The sequence below is a fragment of the Aspergillus fijiensis genome (genome assembly GCF_003184825.1).
Source record: "Aspergillus fijiensis CBS 313.89 unplaced genomic scaffold BO72scaffold_10, whole genome shotgun sequence".
NCBI lineage: Eukaryota > Fungi > Ascomycota > Eurotiomycetes > Eurotiales > Aspergillaceae > Aspergillus > Aspergillus fijiensis.
In genome coordinates, this window is record NW_024468986.1 from 322,049 (window position 1) to 339,494 (window position 17,446).

General features: G+C 38.7%; 4 protein-coding genes across 4 annotated transcripts; 1 reads left to right on the forward strand and 3 right to left on the reverse strand.

Annotated features, from left to right (window-relative positions):
* Window positions 1-222: 222 nt before the first annotated feature.
* BO72DRAFT_493475 (WD40 repeat domain-containing protein) lies at window positions 223-1,246 on the reverse strand (the record flags this gene model as incomplete). The annotated part of the gene is made up of 4 exons (XM_040948376.1): window positions 223-258; window positions 500-698; window positions 849-946; window positions 1,190-1,246. 4 exons carry the CDS (start codon window positions 1,244-1,246, stop codon window positions 223-225), a joined length of 390 nt encoding a protein of 129 aa, XP_040804139.1.
* A 7,868-nt stretch (window positions 1,247-9,114) lies between these two features.
* BO72DRAFT_371756 (uncharacterized protein) lies at window positions 9,115-9,447 on the reverse strand (the record flags this gene model as incomplete). The annotated part of the gene is made up of 2 exons (XM_040941017.1): window positions 9,115-9,262; window positions 9,320-9,447. Coding segments are annotated over 2 exons (276 nt in total), but the record flags the coding sequence as incomplete, so codon positions are not given.
* A 3,375-nt stretch (window positions 9,448-12,822) lies between these two features.
* BO72DRAFT_445543 (uncharacterized protein) lies at window positions 12,823-13,637 on the forward strand. The gene is made up of 2 exons (XM_040944075.1): window positions 12,823-13,069; window positions 13,127-13,637. Exons 1-2 carry the CDS (start codon window positions 12,894-12,896, stop codon window positions 13,329-13,331), a joined length of 381 nt encoding a protein of 126 aa, XP_040804141.1. The 5' UTR covers window positions 12,823-12,893; the 3' UTR covers window positions 13,332-13,637.
* Window positions 13,638-14,422: 785 nt separating this feature from the next.
* On the reverse strand, window positions 14,423-16,350 carry BO72DRAFT_502960 (uncharacterized protein; the record flags this gene model as incomplete). Its single annotated transcript, XM_040949083.1, has 5 exons — window positions 14,423-14,992; window positions 15,184-15,246; window positions 15,647-15,802; window positions 16,233-16,305; window positions 16,341-16,350. The coding sequence occupies 5 exons, from the start codon at window positions 16,348-16,350 to the stop codon at window positions 14,515-14,517; spliced, it is 780 nt and encodes a 259-aa protein (XP_040804142.1). The 3' UTR covers window positions 14,423-14,514.
* Between the last annotated feature and the right edge of the window lie 1,096 nt (window positions 16,351-17,446).

Consider the following 17,446-nt stretch of genomic DNA (forward strand, 5'->3'; position numbering starts at 1 on the left):
TCTTAAATAAATTTTAAGACTATATAGCATGTGTATTTAGGAGGTACAGTTCTTCCGGATACCGATGTCACCACCTACACTCTTCGATTGTTTCAGAAACCCCGGGATGAAACAAGACTAGGCCAATCCTGGAAACAGATGGAACAATAATGTTCCATTACACGCAGTGTACTGTGATAACATATACTGTGTACGGTAATCTATAGAATTGTCTAGTCTACTTTACGTGGCAAACTGCGTTCCAGATCCCAGGCCCTTCTTTTATAAAGAGATTAGAAAATAAGAGACTAGAGGAAAGTACCAAGATATTCTTTGGTTAAAAATCAAATCGTAGGATTGGAACGCGCCCATTTTTTAATGCGAGGGCAGGCGTGGTATCCTTGATGGCAAAACACCGAAAAGAACGATAGTCAGTAGGAAACCACAGGACCCTTTCATTTTGAAGAAAGACCCAGGAATCCGCGACAATTATAAAGAAACTAGTAAGAGATTTGTTCACCAGCGACTCAAACTCACTGGAATAGCCGGTCAGCGTGCGGCCGTCCGGTGAGAAGGCCACCGAGTTGACCAGGTCGGAGTGGCCGGTCAGCGTGCACTGCTCGACGCCTGTGGCCGTGTCCCAGAGCTTGATGGTCTGGTCCCCTGAGACAGACGCCAGCATACATCCGTCCGGTAAGAAGGCCACCGAGTAGACCGAGCTGGAGTAGCCGGTTAGTGTATACTACTCGACACCCGTAACCGTATTCTAAAGCTTAATAATCTGGTCGTATGAAGCCGACGCCAGCGTGCGGCTATTCGGTAAGAATACTACCGAGTTGACCAAGCCGAAGTGGCCGGTCAGTGTGTACTACTCAATATCTGTAGCTGTATTCCAGATTTTGATAGTCTGGTCAGCTGAGGCCGACGCCAGCATGCGGCCGTCCGGTGAGAAGGCCACCAAGTAGATCTAGCTGAAGTAGCCGGTCAGTATATACTGCTCGACGCCCGTGGCTGTGTTTTAGAGCTTGATGGTCTGGTTTTCTGAGGCCGACGCTAGTATACAGTCATTCGGTGAGAAGACCACCGAGCTGACCGAGTTGAAGTGGCCGGTCAGCGTGCGCTGCTTGATATTTATAGCTGTATTCTAGAGCTTAATAGTATGGTTTTTTGAGGCCGATGCCAGTATACAGCTGTCCGGTAAAAAAGCTACCGAGTAGACTGAGCTGGAGTGGCCGGTCAGCGTGCGCTGCTCGACGCCCGTGGTCATGTCCCAGAGCTTGATAGTCTGGTTGTATAAAGCTGATGCCAGCGTGCAGCTGTTCGGTAAGAATACTACTAAGTAGACCGAGCTGGAGTAGCCGGTCAGCATATACTACTCGACACCTGTGGTTGTATCCCAGAACTTAATAGTCTGGTTATATAAAGCTAATACCAGCATGCAGCTGTCCGGTAAGAATACTACCGAGTTGATTAAGTCGAAGTGGCCGGTCAGCGTGCGCTACTCAACACCTATAGCCGTATTCTAGAGCTTGATAGTCTGGTTATATAAAACTGATACCAGTATACAGCCGTCCGGTAAGAAGACTACTAAGTTGACCAAGTCGGAGTAGCCGGTCAGTATATACTGTTCGACGCCTGTAGCTATGTCTTAGAGCTTAATAGTCTAGTCAGCTGAGGCCGACGCCAGCATGCGGCTGTTCGATAAGAAAGCTACTAATATGACTATACTAGAATATTCTTTAAATATCTAAAGATTCGAGCTCTAGAAATCTTCTACTGCTGTTTTAACTATTAGTTTATCTTTTACTTTACTGGCGAATATCTATCTGATAATATTTTTAGTCGGTATAAATATAAGACCAGCGCGGTAGATCTGTAGTAAAGTAATTACTACTATATAGTTATTTTAATAAATAAATCTTTCTATATTATATAAATAATTAGATAACTCAGAGCCAAGTTGCGCCTAGATAATATTTAGCTAGTTTTCTAAGCAGCGAACTATAGACTTATACATACTATTAACTTTAATATATATATTAATCCTACTGTTTTTGAAATTTCTTCTATCAGAGCTAGAATCTCTATCCAGTAAAGAAAAAGGTTCTGAAGAAAAAAAAAATATTATAGTTTATAATCCGACTTTTACTCTATTTAATATAATAAATCTAGTAGTAATAGACGTAGTTTATATCAGCAGTAAAATAATCTTTGATAATCTCGGTTTTAATATTCTCTTACTATATTCTGTAATTTTACAGCTCGTATATATTTTTTTAAACCGGGTTTTTATCAGCCAGAGATAATATAAAGTGATTCTGATATATATATCTTACTTAGAAATATAAAATAGATACTTTTTATTCAGAAAATAATCTTAAAATAATAAGTATAAAATCTAGACTAGTGCTTTAAAATCCACAGATATACTAAGAATAGAGTAAAATCTGTTTAAGCAATTATTAATATTATTAAGTAAAAGTTTAATAAGTAGGAAAAGAGCATAAATAAACAAAGATAAAACTAAAAGAATAATTATTCTAATTATATATTAGAACTTTTTTTTTAATTAATATATCTCTTTCTTATTAGCTCCAGCAAGAAGCTGGCTTAGAATAAGTATATATATTTGTATTATTTCGTCGGCTAAAGATATATTTGTATTATTAAGAATTTTTTTAAGCTGTTATTCTAGATGCTATTTTCTCTCTTCGATAAAGCAGCAAATTATAGCTACAAAAATAAATAGAAAAATAGCTATTACTATCAGCTTTTCAACTTTTTTATTTCCGGGCTAGTTAGGTAATAGTAAGCACTCTTTTTATATAGCTAGAAGCTTATTTTCAAAGAAAAAACAAATATTATATTTAATCACAGACTTAGAAAGCTTCTGAAGAATTAAATTATAATAATTCTTATTTTTATTAAAGCTATTGCAAATAAGAAGTTCCGGTTAGCTGGTTAGAAATATTTAAAAATATACAGATTTGATTTCTTATATCTTAAATAAGTAGTTAAAAATAAGTTGTTAGTTCTTATTTTTATTATACTCGTCTAAAATATTAATAACAATTATAATTATTGTAGATTGGCTAGTAAATAACTTTTAGAATAGCTGATAAAGAAGCTTCTTAAACTATATATTAAGAGATTTAAATAAAATATTTAAGTTATTCTTAATTATATTAAAAATATCGAAATCTAGTTACCGGTATTTAATAATTAGCTGACAGGCGAGAGTTAATATAAAGTATTTTATATAATTACAGTCGGCTTTATCTTGTTTAAAAAAAAAGCTGGTATTTAAAAACCCTTAGTTTTAGAAGAATTAAGTAATAGTCTGTGTAATAGTAAACTTACTAGTTCCTATTATACCGTTTAGCCAGAAAATAAGTTGATTTTACAACTAAGCCTATATCGAAATATAACTAAGAAAATTTATTCTAATATCTAAAAGACAGTAATCTTTATACTAATAAGTATAAGAATCGAAAAATACTTCTTCTATTAATAGTAAGCTTTTAAAGCCAGAATATTTATAAAATCTTTTTAAAAAATCGGCTAGTTTATTAAGCTTACATAGAATATTTTCTGCTTTTTTTATATAGTTAAGATATTCGATTAATCTAATTTATTTATTTAATTTAGCTTTTTTAATCTTAACTGAAGTTTTAAGTATATTAAGTAGTTGCTGAAAGCTATTAGTTACTGTATTAAGTACTCTTTCTTTAATACTTGCTTTCTAGAATTTGCGTATCTGGACTATATAATATAAGATAGCTTTATAAAGTCTAATTAATATAATTTCTATAAGATAATTATTAGAAATACTTTTTATTTTCTTATAGAATTTCTGCTTAATAAAAATACTGTATGTTAAAACATCTGCCAGATACTCCGATAATTTAAATAAAAAATTACGGGATTAGAAGTATTTCTTTATCAACTAGTATACCGATTAATAAATATCTCAGCAGCGACTTTTAATATACCTGGTTATATATATACTGTTAGATTAAGTAAGACTATATTCTATATACTAGCTGTATATTATATCAGATCAAATACAGCCACTGTATTTATAATATCTTTAAATAATAGTATAATATCGAGAATTTTCTATAAAGTCTTGCAAAAGTTTCTATCTGCTGTTAGATAATACTTTTTGTATTTCTCTGTTGTTGTTTAAATAACTTAATCAATTAAATTCTTTAGAATATTATTATTATCTCCTGGCTTGATCGGCTTTTTATTTATTAATAAAATCTGCCGCTATGTCTTATTAAGCTGGTTATAAGCAGCTTGCTATAAGTCTTACATCTATAAAGTTTATATTGACTAAATAGCCTGGTCTGCAGGCTTAAAAAAAATATTATTAGTATTATTATTAGTAGAATATTTTTAGGTTTTATTTAATTTTAATTCGATAATCGGTTTCTTACTCTCTTTCTGCTAATAAAATAGATAACTGAAATGCTTTCTAAAAAAATATAATATCTTAAATATCTTAAGAGATCAGCTGCTGTGTCTTAGATAAAAGCGAAACTCCGGGAGAAGAGCAGTTTAAGAGGAATATATAACTATTATTGGTTAATACTAGCATTAAATTTGTTGCTGAGCTGGTATAGCTAGATAATAAAAATAATTTTTACTTGACTTAGCCAGTTATAGCCAGCTCTATAGTATACTAGAGAAGGCGGGGATTTTTATCTTATTTACTACCAGAGCTAGAGTCATGTGTTATAATGTTGATACCGGAATACAGAAATATATTCGGAGATCGATTCTCTTTATTTATTATATTATAAGCTGAATATTTAAGATAGGAGGCGAACCTTAGTATCCGATAGAAGCAATATTTATTATCTTAAATATTTTTATAGCTAATTAATAAAAAGGTATAGGTGTTAACCATAGACAAAATTAACAAACTATAAATTAGAATAGTTTAAGTATTCGGATAATCTTCGATTTCTTATAATTCGATAAATTTGGTCTTGGTAAGTTGTTCGGCATCGGATGTAATATCAGCCCGAGCTAAAAACTAGTTATAACTAAAAAAAACCTAAGAAATATAGTCTTTTGTTTTTAACAGCTTTACTATTTATTATTCTTCTATCTGTATATTGCTATTAATTATACTTCTGCAGTATAAGTAGTACAATTTATTTAGCTCTACTTTTTATTTTTTTAAGCCTGTTAGAAGTCTTTCTTAAATATAACTCTATATATTCTGTTATTTGAAAGCTCTTATCTTTCTGACTAATATTAAGACTTCTTATTAATAGGCTTTTTGGCGGTATCTATTATCTTAATAATAATACTTTCAATCCCCCAAGTAGGACCGCTTCTCAGGTTCAGAATTTTACTCTGTGGGAACGGTCCCCTTCAAATGCCCCCACCCCCGGGAACTTTGGCGAGTATTTTCACCCCCTTGCGTCATACTCCACCCGAACAACAAAATTCGGTACCAGAGTGGGATACAAGGGTTGATGACTAGAAAAAATTAATATCTATTATTCCATCGAATAGAAAATAACTCTAAACAATCGGATGGTAACAAAGAATACAGAACAGAATCTAATACTCGATCCTAGCTTTTATTAGTCCGGTATCAAACAGAAAGCAGAGAATATTCTATATTAGAAGATAGCTTATAACCGACAGGTAAAACTAAATAATACTACAGTAGTAGTTTCGGTAAATAATCGTTTACAATATAATCTGACTAAATATTTTAAGAAGACTAATATTAACTAAACAGCTATACAAAGGCAGCTTGCTATATAGAAAAGCTTGTTCCAAAAAGAAAAAAAGCTTCGACTTTGTATTTCTATTAATTATTTAGATTCCGAACCGCTTTTAACTGTGTCAAGAGAAAGAGGTCAGTGAGGTGTGAAATAGTAGCAGTCTAGTAAATTCAAAACTAATCCTTGCTCTCCTATAGTCTAGCAAGGAAGAAGAGGATTTTGTATACAAGAAAGATTAGAGTTATTAACGTCACGACTGTTATAGAGAGGAGACGTGAGGGACTTGTAGGCAGCCTACTAAGATATTAAGAATTATCTATAATAATTAGGCTTCTCTTTGTATACGGCTGTTCTTAGTAGTATATAGACAGTATAATACTACCGTCTTGTCTGCTATTCTAACCAGTTTAGTATAGGCGGTGATAAAGAGCAGTACTACCGCGGAACTAGGCTAAGTCTAGACTAATATCTTTTAAGTCGGTACTATTCTGTTTTAGAAATATAATATTTTTTTGTATATAATAATAATAGTATAATTATATCTTACAAACTTCTCTATTATTATTCGATCTTGCTGTTGCAACTTTGCTTTATTTATGTTTTACTCGCGTTTTGGTGTTGTTATATATTAATTTCTGTCTTATTTCGACTGTTGGAATAGTAAGTATAAATTTATGTTTAATATTACCAAGATATTAATAAATAGCTGTAATTTTGTTAACAAATTAAAATACCTCTGAGGTCTATTTGCTGTTTTTTAGCGAAGGCCCCTTTCCGCCCTACTATTATATTCTGTCTGAAATATCTTAAAACTTCGGTTAAAAACTATATTACAGGGTCTGGTATATAGTTTAAGTCTAACTGCTGTTTTAATACCGTTTCTTCGGTAAAATACTAGTAATATACTGCGCGAAAGTCTAACTGCATCTCGATAGGTCTTTTATTCTATTATTTAGATGCGGCTAATTGTAGGTTAGACGGCAACAGGAATACTAGAAAATATATCTAATTTGGCGGAGATTCTGTGTTGGACTGTATATTTTTGGAATACTAAATAGAAGAATATCTAAAATCTAGTATTTTATATATCTGTTGGTAATTTTACTGCTGTACTTACAGTAAAGTTTGCTAACGCAGAGAAGATTCACAGACTCAAATACTATATTTCTACCGCGACTAAAAAAGTAATAGTAGTGTTAAGGGAAAGAGGTCAGTTAGGTATGGAATAGTAGCAGTCTAGTGAATTCAAAACTAATCCTTGCTCTCCTATAGTCTAGCAAGGAAGAAGAGGATTTTGTATACAAGAGGGATTAGAGTCATTAACGTCACGACCGTTATGTGGGAAAGACGTGAGGGAGTCGTAGGCGGCCCGCTAAGGTGTCGAGGGTTATCCGTGACACTGACCACCTACTGTAATTAAAAAATTGATATATACACTGTAACAGCTTTAAATTAGTTCTACTAAGGCAGAATAGATAATAGGCCGCCTTTACTATAATATATCAAAATATTATAAGATCGCAACAACTTAACTTATCAGGCCTACTTAGATAAGCCTCGCAATATAATTTCTAAAGTTCTAGATTTAAAAACCATTAACAGCATACAATACAAGCCTGTAAAAAATTATTAGAGCTATTTTTACAAGTCTGTATAATAATAGTAAAAGTAAAGCTAGCAGCAATAAAAATAAAATCTAGATAAATTAATCTAATAAAGTATAAATTATCTAAAGATTTCTCACGTACTAAAAGTAGTTCCGTAGAAGTATTTTCTATTAATAGCTTATATACCAGCGCTATAAATACTTATACTATTATCAGAATATATAATTTCTAAAGCTGTAAGAACTTTTAACCTAATCATTTTTCTCAAGCCCTTATTTTTTAAGAAAAGTTGTACAAGCAGATCACACTCGGATATTATTTTTCTTATAAAAAAGAAGAAAGTCTGTTTAAATATACTATCTTACTAAATAATCGAATCTCGTCTTTAGATTTACTATAATCTTCGGAGCTCTTACTTATAAAGTATCTGCTTTTTATTATATATTTAGTATTATTCCAGTTAAAGCTTATATTTCTCGGTTGGCTTTCTTACATTCTATATTTTTTATATAAGCTAATTTATTTTTTTATTAAGAAATTTAATATTTTCTTTCTCAAGAAACTTAAACTCGGCTCTAGCAGAGAGTAATTGCTAAAATTACAGAATTTAATATATACCTATACTTCGACAGTTTTATATATACTTATAGCAAGTTAAAATATCTAAATATATTACAGATCCGTCAACTTTACTAAAAAAATATATATAAAATCTGCCGAATATATCTTTCTAAATATAGCCCGTAAACTTTATTCTTACAGTCTCCGAATAATGCTTATCTAAGTAAGAGGCTCTATTAGTCAGATTTAAATAAAAATATACAAGTTATTTTACCATTCTTTATTAAAGCCTATCAACAACAAACGTATACAGTAATATTATATATATATTCTATATAGTTTTCAAGCTCGGTAAAATCTTTTCTAAAGAAGTCCGTACTATAAGACTTTTATATTAACTTTTGTATTTTCTGTTTATTAAAAAATCGAAATACAGAAGTATCCAGGACTTCTGGCGTAAAATCTATAGTAACCAGAATTTTCTTACTATTACTGTTTTGTATAAACTTAGCTAGAACCAGAATCTTACTTATAAATTCGAAATCTTAAAAGGCTCAATCTACTGAGGCTAACAATAAGAAAAATACTAAAAAATTAAAAAATAAAGACATATATTCTTTATACATCTTATAAAAACCGTAAATAAAGTACTACTAATACTTTCTTCTCTAAAATCCCTTTACATATTAGCGGAAGTATATAAGAACTAACATCTTCATACCATCAACCATTTTAATAGTCAAAGTAAAATACTTAACTTATCAGAAAAAAGTAATTTTTGTATTAACTAAATTTAAAATATATTTTATAATATACTGTACTAGTTCTTACTTTATACTGCCCAACTATAAAAGATTACTTGTATAATAATTCTCGCCGGGCTGTTAACTTATATACCTCGCCTGTTCTTACTAATATAAAACAATATAATAATAAAAAAGCACTTAGTTAAACTTATAAACAATCAGAACATATTCTCCTATACTCTTTAAAGTCTCGACACTAAAGCTGTATAAAAAGAATTATAAATTATTTAGTAAAAGACTATCTTTATTTATTTCCGCATCTAAAAAAGAAATAAGATCTCTAAGATCTTTTCTTATCTACTAAATATATATTAACTATAGTATATATCTCAGACCGGAATACTTACTTTCTTAATAGTTATTAATATATACTCTTAAATCTTAAAGTTACAGCGTAAGAAAAGACCAGCTTTAAATTAGCAACAAAAAAATTCTACTATTTTTAAAAATAAAATATATTTCTAGTCGGCCTGGTATATTCTTACTTACAAATTTTATAAATCTCTTATAAAAACAAATATTAAGTAACCAGAATACCTCTGGATATAGCTTGAGAAAGCTAGTAACAGTATATATAAATAAATATATAAAGACTTATAGTTCTAGATATACTTACTTATTAAAAGTTACTAATATCCGATTATAAAAAACCATAGTTCTGTCTAAAACTGCGCGCTTAATTTCTGAGTTATTATAGTTATTAAGATTTATTATCTGGTAATACTTTACTGTTTTTACTACTATTATTAATTATAAAATACCTTTATAAAGAGCAGTTCGAGAGAATAAAACAGAATATAAAATAAAAAATTCTTATTTTCGAGAGAAATAGAAAAAAAAGGGCTTACTTATATTACCAGTCTATTAGTATGGCAGAGCCGGAAGACTACAATAAATACCAGTTATTTTTTAGATAGATGCCGGAACATAAAGATAGCTATTATTTAGAGTACTGACGGCCACCAGAAGCTGACCTGAATAACCCCGAATAAGACGGTACTGAACCACTGCAGCCGCTTGGTGACCACCACCATACTTAAGCTGTTGTATGTTTTTTGCCCCATTTCCTTTTTTCTGATCAAATCTGTTTTCATGACAATAAAACAGGTTTTCTGGAACACAACTATTTTCTTCTGTGTACCTTAGCATGCTTTGCTAAGGTCAGTGTGAATAATAATCATCAAAGTGTAATCAGCTTGTCGACCTGGGCCTGGTGCGGCTATTTTGTCAATCTCCCACATCTCAATCTCTCAGAACTATGGTTTCTTAACAATCATTCATATGTCATCTCTCTTTCGATGTACCGCAGGATCTTTGAACCCATTCTCTTCATAACACCCACCCCCGGGTAAAATAGCATCATGATACATGGGCCTCAGAGCCGCGGGCAATCAAGACGACACATGCAGCTTGTTTCACCTGAATTGTGATGTGCAGTACCTATCAGATCTATACTGTCTTTGATCCGACTAAAGCTGTAGTCGCCGACCTCATGTGTCTAGCCTTCATACACATAGTTACTACCTTTGGCGAACCACGGCGGGGGCATTAGTCGGCAATGATGAGCTCAGCCGCAGAATCGCTCAGCTACCTGAAAGGGATGGTAGAGCTACATCCACACAACCTGAGAATACATCTGTGCAGTCAGCATGTCAGCCACGACTATACCCAGTTCGTTGCACCGTGCAGTAGTATAGTTGCAAACTGTGCATTAAATATGAGCACTCGTCTTTCTTTAGAGACCTGAAAGAGGCAGATTACTCTACGTATCAAGCCCACTTCTGAAAGGGCTGTTGAGATCAAGTCTCAGAGGCGCTCGCGACCCGTCGAGTGTGCATCCAGCCAAAATGCCAGTTCTCATGGCACAGGCGGGTCGGATTCACATCGGCCACGATCATTATCACGAACTCACAAAACCATCGACCCGGTTATCGTAATATTTCCAAAAAGAGAGCAAAACTTGAACCATTGTACGACGTCTGCTGATAGTCAGACGAAACCGTCTTTGAAAGGCAGCTGATGCATAGCGGCTTTCGAAGATTACGATGTGGAAGCAGAACCTCATTCACCATTTGCCAGCAGCCACTCTGCAGATCAGCTCACGATTGATCAAATGCACGGAGCTAGGGCTCGGAGCGACATTGATCGCGTCGAGCTGAAGTGGGTCTCTTGCGGGCCGACCCAAATCAAAATCCCGAGTGCTCGAACCCGACCCCTCTTTCCAATCTAAATAGATTTGATACCCCGCACAGGCGATTCTCGATTCTGCAGATTTCCGCCATCGTGTAACATGACAGCGATCTGTCTTACGCTACGGAAGAGTGTGTCACAAACGAGGCAGGTTTGTCACCTAGAATAACCAGCTTTCGAAGGATGCACTCTGATATCATTGTGTATAACGCCCCTACGAGCAATCTAGACGCAGACAAGTTTGTTCCTATCGCCCCAATCAGTCCATGCCAACCAAATGCCTAGTCAGGCCACTGCGGGTCAACTGGACCTACCACCTCTCTCCAGTGGCTCTCTCTCAGGCCGACCTTCACCGCGGAGAGATAGGTCAGCAGAGGACGACAGAGTTTTCGTATTACGAAAGAAATATTTGTCCTTAGCAGGATCATGTAGCTTCCTCGGGCAGTTTTCCGCTGTAGTCAAAAGATCCGCAATAAATACGCTCACCCCTGTATACCCAGCTCACCTGTCTATCTAGAGTCCCAAATCTATCTCACCACAGACGATACCTCAAGTACCAGCCAGGACAGCTCAACTCCCCGGAATGGCTTCATTGCTTCAAAATACCACCGTCAGTTTAGTGAAAGGCGTCGTAGACACAGCCAAGAAGACCACGTCTGTTGTTCGATGACAAACTGAAGAAAGTTTCTGATAGTATGTTGAACTCTTTCGAGCATGAGAGGTCGCCCCACTTGGGAAACTTATGTTCCTTCTTGTCAGGCCTGGACCAGGACAAGACCACGGACAAAGGAAGCAACACAGCGAAGGACGCCTCGTCTGTTGCAGCTGCCGAAGAGAAACAGGCCACCGAAAGTACGTTGCCCGACCCAAAGAATTATGACACCTCATTCCAACTATAACCTGACCACTTTCAGTCCTAGATAAAGGCAAACCCGCACATTTGCACAACTTGTATTTGAAATCGTCATATTCATAATGATGAATCTTTATGGGAGCGGACATCTCTGCATTCCGCGTGGCGCGGACGAACTAGCCAAGTCAATCGGGGGGCGGAGAGCGTCACCTGATCACGAGGAGGCGGAAGATTGAATTGGTAAGGCTTAAACATACTAATTATATAATTATTGCAGCCGAGGATAGCTGTGTTATTAGAAGATTACACAGCCCCCAAATACACGTGATCGATATTGAACTCTAGCCTTATGTTAACAATGGTCCATGCAGGGGACCGGAATCCATCTTCTAATACCGTATCGGGTTACGAGTGATCATTGGGTAGAAAATGTATTTGTAGCTTGCCTTAGCAAGGACCCATGTAACAAGGTGTCGAAGTACTATACAGGCGATGCCGCGTACGAAGTAGTTGTGTGGCGATAAATCGAGTAGAAAGTCTGGGTGCCCGCCTGTCCTTTCTGCTCCGCCCTCTACAACTTCGCCCTGGGTACAAAATAATACATCGATCTCATGGAAGAGAACTCCGATCTTTACCCCCACAGGAGATTTATGCTCGACACCACGTGGAAGTTCTTTCCGGTCAACGCCATCCTCGATCTGTTGACCGCCCGGCACAAATACCGCTTCAACATCTTCCATTGGCATGTACGATGCGGAGAGCTTCCCCCTTCACTGGCCGGCCGATCGGGGCCTGACAGACGCGAGGCTATGGTCTCCGAAAAACGTTCCCCCCTATATATCTTTTCCAAGGCAAATCTCAAGAGAACCTTCCCACGCATGCTCGTGTTCTCTTATTCTATCTTCCTTTCTCCAACTTTTTCTTCTCACCTCCCATCTCCTCTTGCCAAGAGATTAGGTAGTATGGACAATCGTATGAAAGTTTATCCGAGGGGCCGCAGCGACGCTTAAACTTGGCGGCCGATCGGAGCGAACCTGAAAGCCCCCACGAAACCCCCTTGGTATAAAAATAGTAAGCCTCGCGCACCCAAGAATAAGCTCACTCGGTCAAATCACCATAATTCACCAAACCACAAAGTAATTAAATCATGTCTTTCCACAACCTTGGTCTCCGCATGGGCAGCGTCTCAAGCACTGTATTCGCCGCCCAAGGCGTATTCCTTCTCGGAAATGCATTTTACTCCATCCTGTTTCCATCATCGGTTGCCCACTTCGAGGGCTCGTCATTGACCGGAACGCCTGAAGGCGCTGTTCAATGCATAGGGTAAGCCTTTGTATCTCACAACTCACACAGCATGCTGGTCGCTTATCGTCCTCGTAGTCTGACCTCTCTTGCGCTTGGCACATACTATCTTATCTCGACATACCAGCGCGATACTCTGATCATGGTCTCTTCGATACCTTCTCGTCTGGTGGCAGCGTGGGTCATGTATCGGAATGGCGGCAATTGGAGACCGGTTGCGGCCTTTGAAACTTCAATGGCCGTGTTGGCTGGCGCGGCACTACTTTGGGACCGGTACATGTGAGATGAGGGTGCATAGCGGAAAACTTGGACGAGCGTTTGCAGTTACATTAGTATGAATCATTAAATGCTCTGTAAGGATTCGAGAGGCATACAGTCTTCCAGGCAAGAATCCCATTCATAAGAACCAAAAGAGAAGAGGAAGGCCCAGAGACCCTTCGCTCTGAACTATGTACATTTATACCGCCACGGATGCGTTAGGCATCCGTGGGTGAGGACCCTGCGGGCTAAGGAGCTCGTCAGTTTCACCCCCAATGACTCTAGTGGTGGAACTGTATGACTCAGAACGTTAGACATATTTAGACCACGGCGAACATATGAACTGTGCAATGCTGCACGACTACCTCCCAATCCTTATCTCCCGTGTCACTTCTCGTTACCTCTCTATATCTCCCCACCGCTGCAGTGCTCAAATCTTTTGAGCCATGCAATGACACCGAACTCCCTTCTGGATGGATAAGCAGCCTAGCAGTGCTTCTTTTCGAGTCCCCGATATAGTAAGGTTTCATGCACGTCTGTTGCCCGCTCTCTGCATCCACGGCGTGGAGAGAGGCAAGTTCGTAATTGGTCTTGATCAAGGTCTTCGGAAGTGTTTGAGGTCTTTCCCATCGGATCAGTCGGAAGTCCGGCTGTAGCTGGAAGAGGAGGTGTGCGTCTCCAGTCTTGCGGCTTCGGGTTCCGCTGCTGCTGTCGGACATTGCACATAATAGACTAGGGATGAAGCTTCCTATTACGGTTGCTGGAGCATGGGGATCGTGAAGATTCGTGGCCAGGATGAGGTGGGAATCTGGCATATTCTGGAGGCGGTGGACGAGACTCGGCAATGATAGAATAGGTTCATCTTGACTCGCTCCGACTTTATTATGACTGATGTGTCTATCTCGCAAACCAGCGGGTGTCAATGCCTCAGGCAAAGGCACGAACAATGAAGCGGCGGCCAAGTAAAGCGATAACATATTTTCATCTTTTGGTTCGAGTTCCACGTCAAAGTCCGACATTGGAGGCTGGAAAAGAGTTGTCCATAGTTGATGGAAACGTGGCACAAGATTTGGCTGCACCTGTTAGCATCTTAGTTGACGGATGGGTAGAGGCTTCTTACCAATGCATCCATCGTCAGTTCTAAAGCCTTGTCAAAGTCTGCCTTATTACTGCCGATCAGTCTTGCAGCCATCGCGTTAGCCAACACCTCATCCGCCGGATCCTCGTCCGCGAAGGACCCAAAGTAATAATCCCTGCCCCATTTGACATTCGAAACCCTCAGCCGAAGAAGTAAGGCTAAAAAAGGTCGAGAGCTCCGTGTGTCTGAGCCGGTATGTTGTGGTTGAGAATCCCGCGTCGAGCAGCCTCCTGGCAGCCGCTTCCAGCTGAGTTGGTGACGGTGCTAGGTTTACAGAAACTGGCTGTGTCGTAGCCAGCACATCCATAATATCGTCCGAAGAAGACTGGGAATAGTCTGGTGGCTCAAAAGTGGACAAGACCTGGGTGCTCCCCAAAAGACCGATGCTTCTTAGCACCCTTGCGAAATGGGCTCTGTGAAAGAACGTCTCGTCAAGTCGCCAATAGTAATCTCCTGCCTCTTGTGCTCCCAACAGTTCAGTGCCTTGGTGCGCGATCAAGGCTACTGCTCGTTGAAAGGCATCTGCGTCGACTCTCTCGTTGGCTATCCTGTCGGTCGACTCGCATGTAAACGGATGGTGAGCGAAGAATTAGAAGCATTTCCACAACAAATCGATGGCATTCTCGGAGAATGAAGCGCCCGGGTGCGTTCGTTGAAATTGGCTCTTCAAGCTCTTCTTAGTCCAGACTCAATTCCAAGATTAGCTGGCTCGAGAAATCGTGGCGGGCGCATATCTTACAGCGTCGGCGGTCCGAGTCCTCCACACATGAAGCGTCGAATGTCGTCCATGGATTGTGGATTTCTGTTGTTATTATGGGTCGTAGTGCATTTTGGAGGTTTTGCTTGATGGATTCCAGTACGCTGTTAGTATTGATACTGTGCTCAATGTGTGATCAAATGTTGATTGGACCTTGTGTGGCTTTTCTGAGGTGTTGTTTGACCTTGCGATCGTGAGATCCTGAATGCAAGTAACTGAGGATCTTATCTAAGGGTGGAAGCATTCTTTGTTAGGTAATATTGACTGAGATCAAACTCGGTCGAGAGTGATATGAAACTGTAAGTGACGAGACTAGGCTCAACTGATGATCGCAGTGAAATGAAGATGAGTAGTGCGAGATGTTGAAGCCCTAAATACTGTACCCGGCACTGCCGCCGCAGGCCCGCCCCCAAAGATTCCAGGGAAAGAGACAAGCTATGCTCACCCTATTGAACGGGTCAATTGGGCGCAATTCTGCTCAGTACAGAAGCACACATTCCAACTATTCCAACTGAAATAACTGTCGGAGACCATATGTTGAGCACGTGGACGGGTGTAGGGAGGAATGTGGCTTGGACCCCAACCGGTTGGGGTCCGGATCCTGCAACACGAAGTCTATCGAGTCACAACAAAGTATTCTCATGATTTTGATCCGGAGGGGAATTGGTCGGGACTGTTCTCCTGCGGCTGAAGAATATTCTCAGGCTGGATGACTACATCCTGTCCTGTAAGGCTGGATCAAGCGAACGGTCGCATTCTCCTTTGTTCTCCTGGCAGTGTTTTAGAATTATCTTCCTCCGGCCGCGGCAACTGACTGGTTGAGCTCAATGGAACAAAAGAACGAAGCGATCCATTCCATATTCGTTTCTAGCTACATGCCTGCCTAGTTGATGAAACCATCTCTCCGAAAGTAACGAACGTGAGGATTATCTACCGGCAGGTTGTCTCTCGCTAAAGGATGACTTGTTCACAGGCGCCGCGGCAGCCTGCCAGGCACCAGCTCATTGATGCCTTAGGCATTAGCTACATACACAGTGCGGAGCGAGGGTCCTGCTGGAATCTTCCGTCCTTCTTCCTGTCCCCATGACTTGAGTTGTTGCTTGCCTTGATTACAGGTAGCATTGCCCCTTATCACCTACCCTGGCGCATTAAGGCGGACGGAGACTTCGAGGTTCTCAGAATCGATATACCTACTGAGAGTGGGGCCGAGAATATCAAAACTCGAAATCTTAAGACTCAAGGAAGGCAGACAATGGCCGACATCTTGTGTAATATATACTATTACGTTAGCTGGCTACATAGTATGGTCTGATGGTATCCGATAGGGGGTATAAACACCTCTCCAAGCACCTGCCCAAGCACCTTACCCAGCATCTCTCCCAGTAAGTGGGGTAGTCAAGCACATATCCAGGCATAGTTATGGACAAATGAGGCATTGCGACAACTCTAAGCACCTTGTCAAGCAAGCAAGCGAGTAAGGCAGCCATGCATCTACTACATTGTGTTGATTGAGAATTGCTGCAGTTTAATGAGACAACCTATGCCTCGCTGCCTTACTTGCTTGCTTGGAACCATATTTGGAAGTATTGAGGTAACACGAAAGAGCCTCGTCTTTCGAGCATTCTACTTAACGGATGTCTAGGCTACGGCTCCGGCAGGATGCAGGAGTATACTGTAGTAGAGTCCCACCTGGCGGTAAACTTCAGGGGCTCGGATTAGAAATGATAATTTGCCACTCACAGTTAGGTGCAATTTATAAACTTAAATAGGGTAGAGAAGTACATTGATTCATGACACACTTGATGAAGCTACCAGACGTTTCTCTTGTGTACCAATGAAAGGTGCTTGAAGATAGCGGACGGCTAATTTGGAAATTGTGCTGTAGTAAACATACTCTGTAGAAAGGTTACAATCGTTGTTCAGCGACGGTGTAGTAGCTTGTCGCGGGACTCAGCCACCATGACTCGGAGAAGCGCCATCTATCATCAAGCAGCGGGGACTCGAAGTAGCAGGGGATCCTTACGACAAGATGAATTATACTTGGCTGCATCGGTACTTCATACTCAACGGCATTGATCCGCTAATAGGATCGCAGCGTAGACCATCGGGAGCCAGAAATGTCTTAGGCGCTTGACAGTTCAAGTCTTGGTATCTCTAAATCTCGTGGGGAATCAATCTATTCGATCATACGGTAGTGATCCTACCAAGACTCTTAGCAGATATTGAGGTGAGACAAAAGAGGCTT

Coding starts and splice junctions, on each gene's coding strand:
- BO72DRAFT_445543 (XM_040944075.1), top strand. CDS start 12,894: ATGTCTTTCCACAACCTTGGTCTCCGCATGGGCAGCGTCTCAAGCACT. Junction 13,070..13,126: donor GGCGCTGTTCAATGCATAGG/GTAAGCCTTTGT, acceptor TCGTCCTCGTAG/TCTGACCTCTCTTGCGCTTG.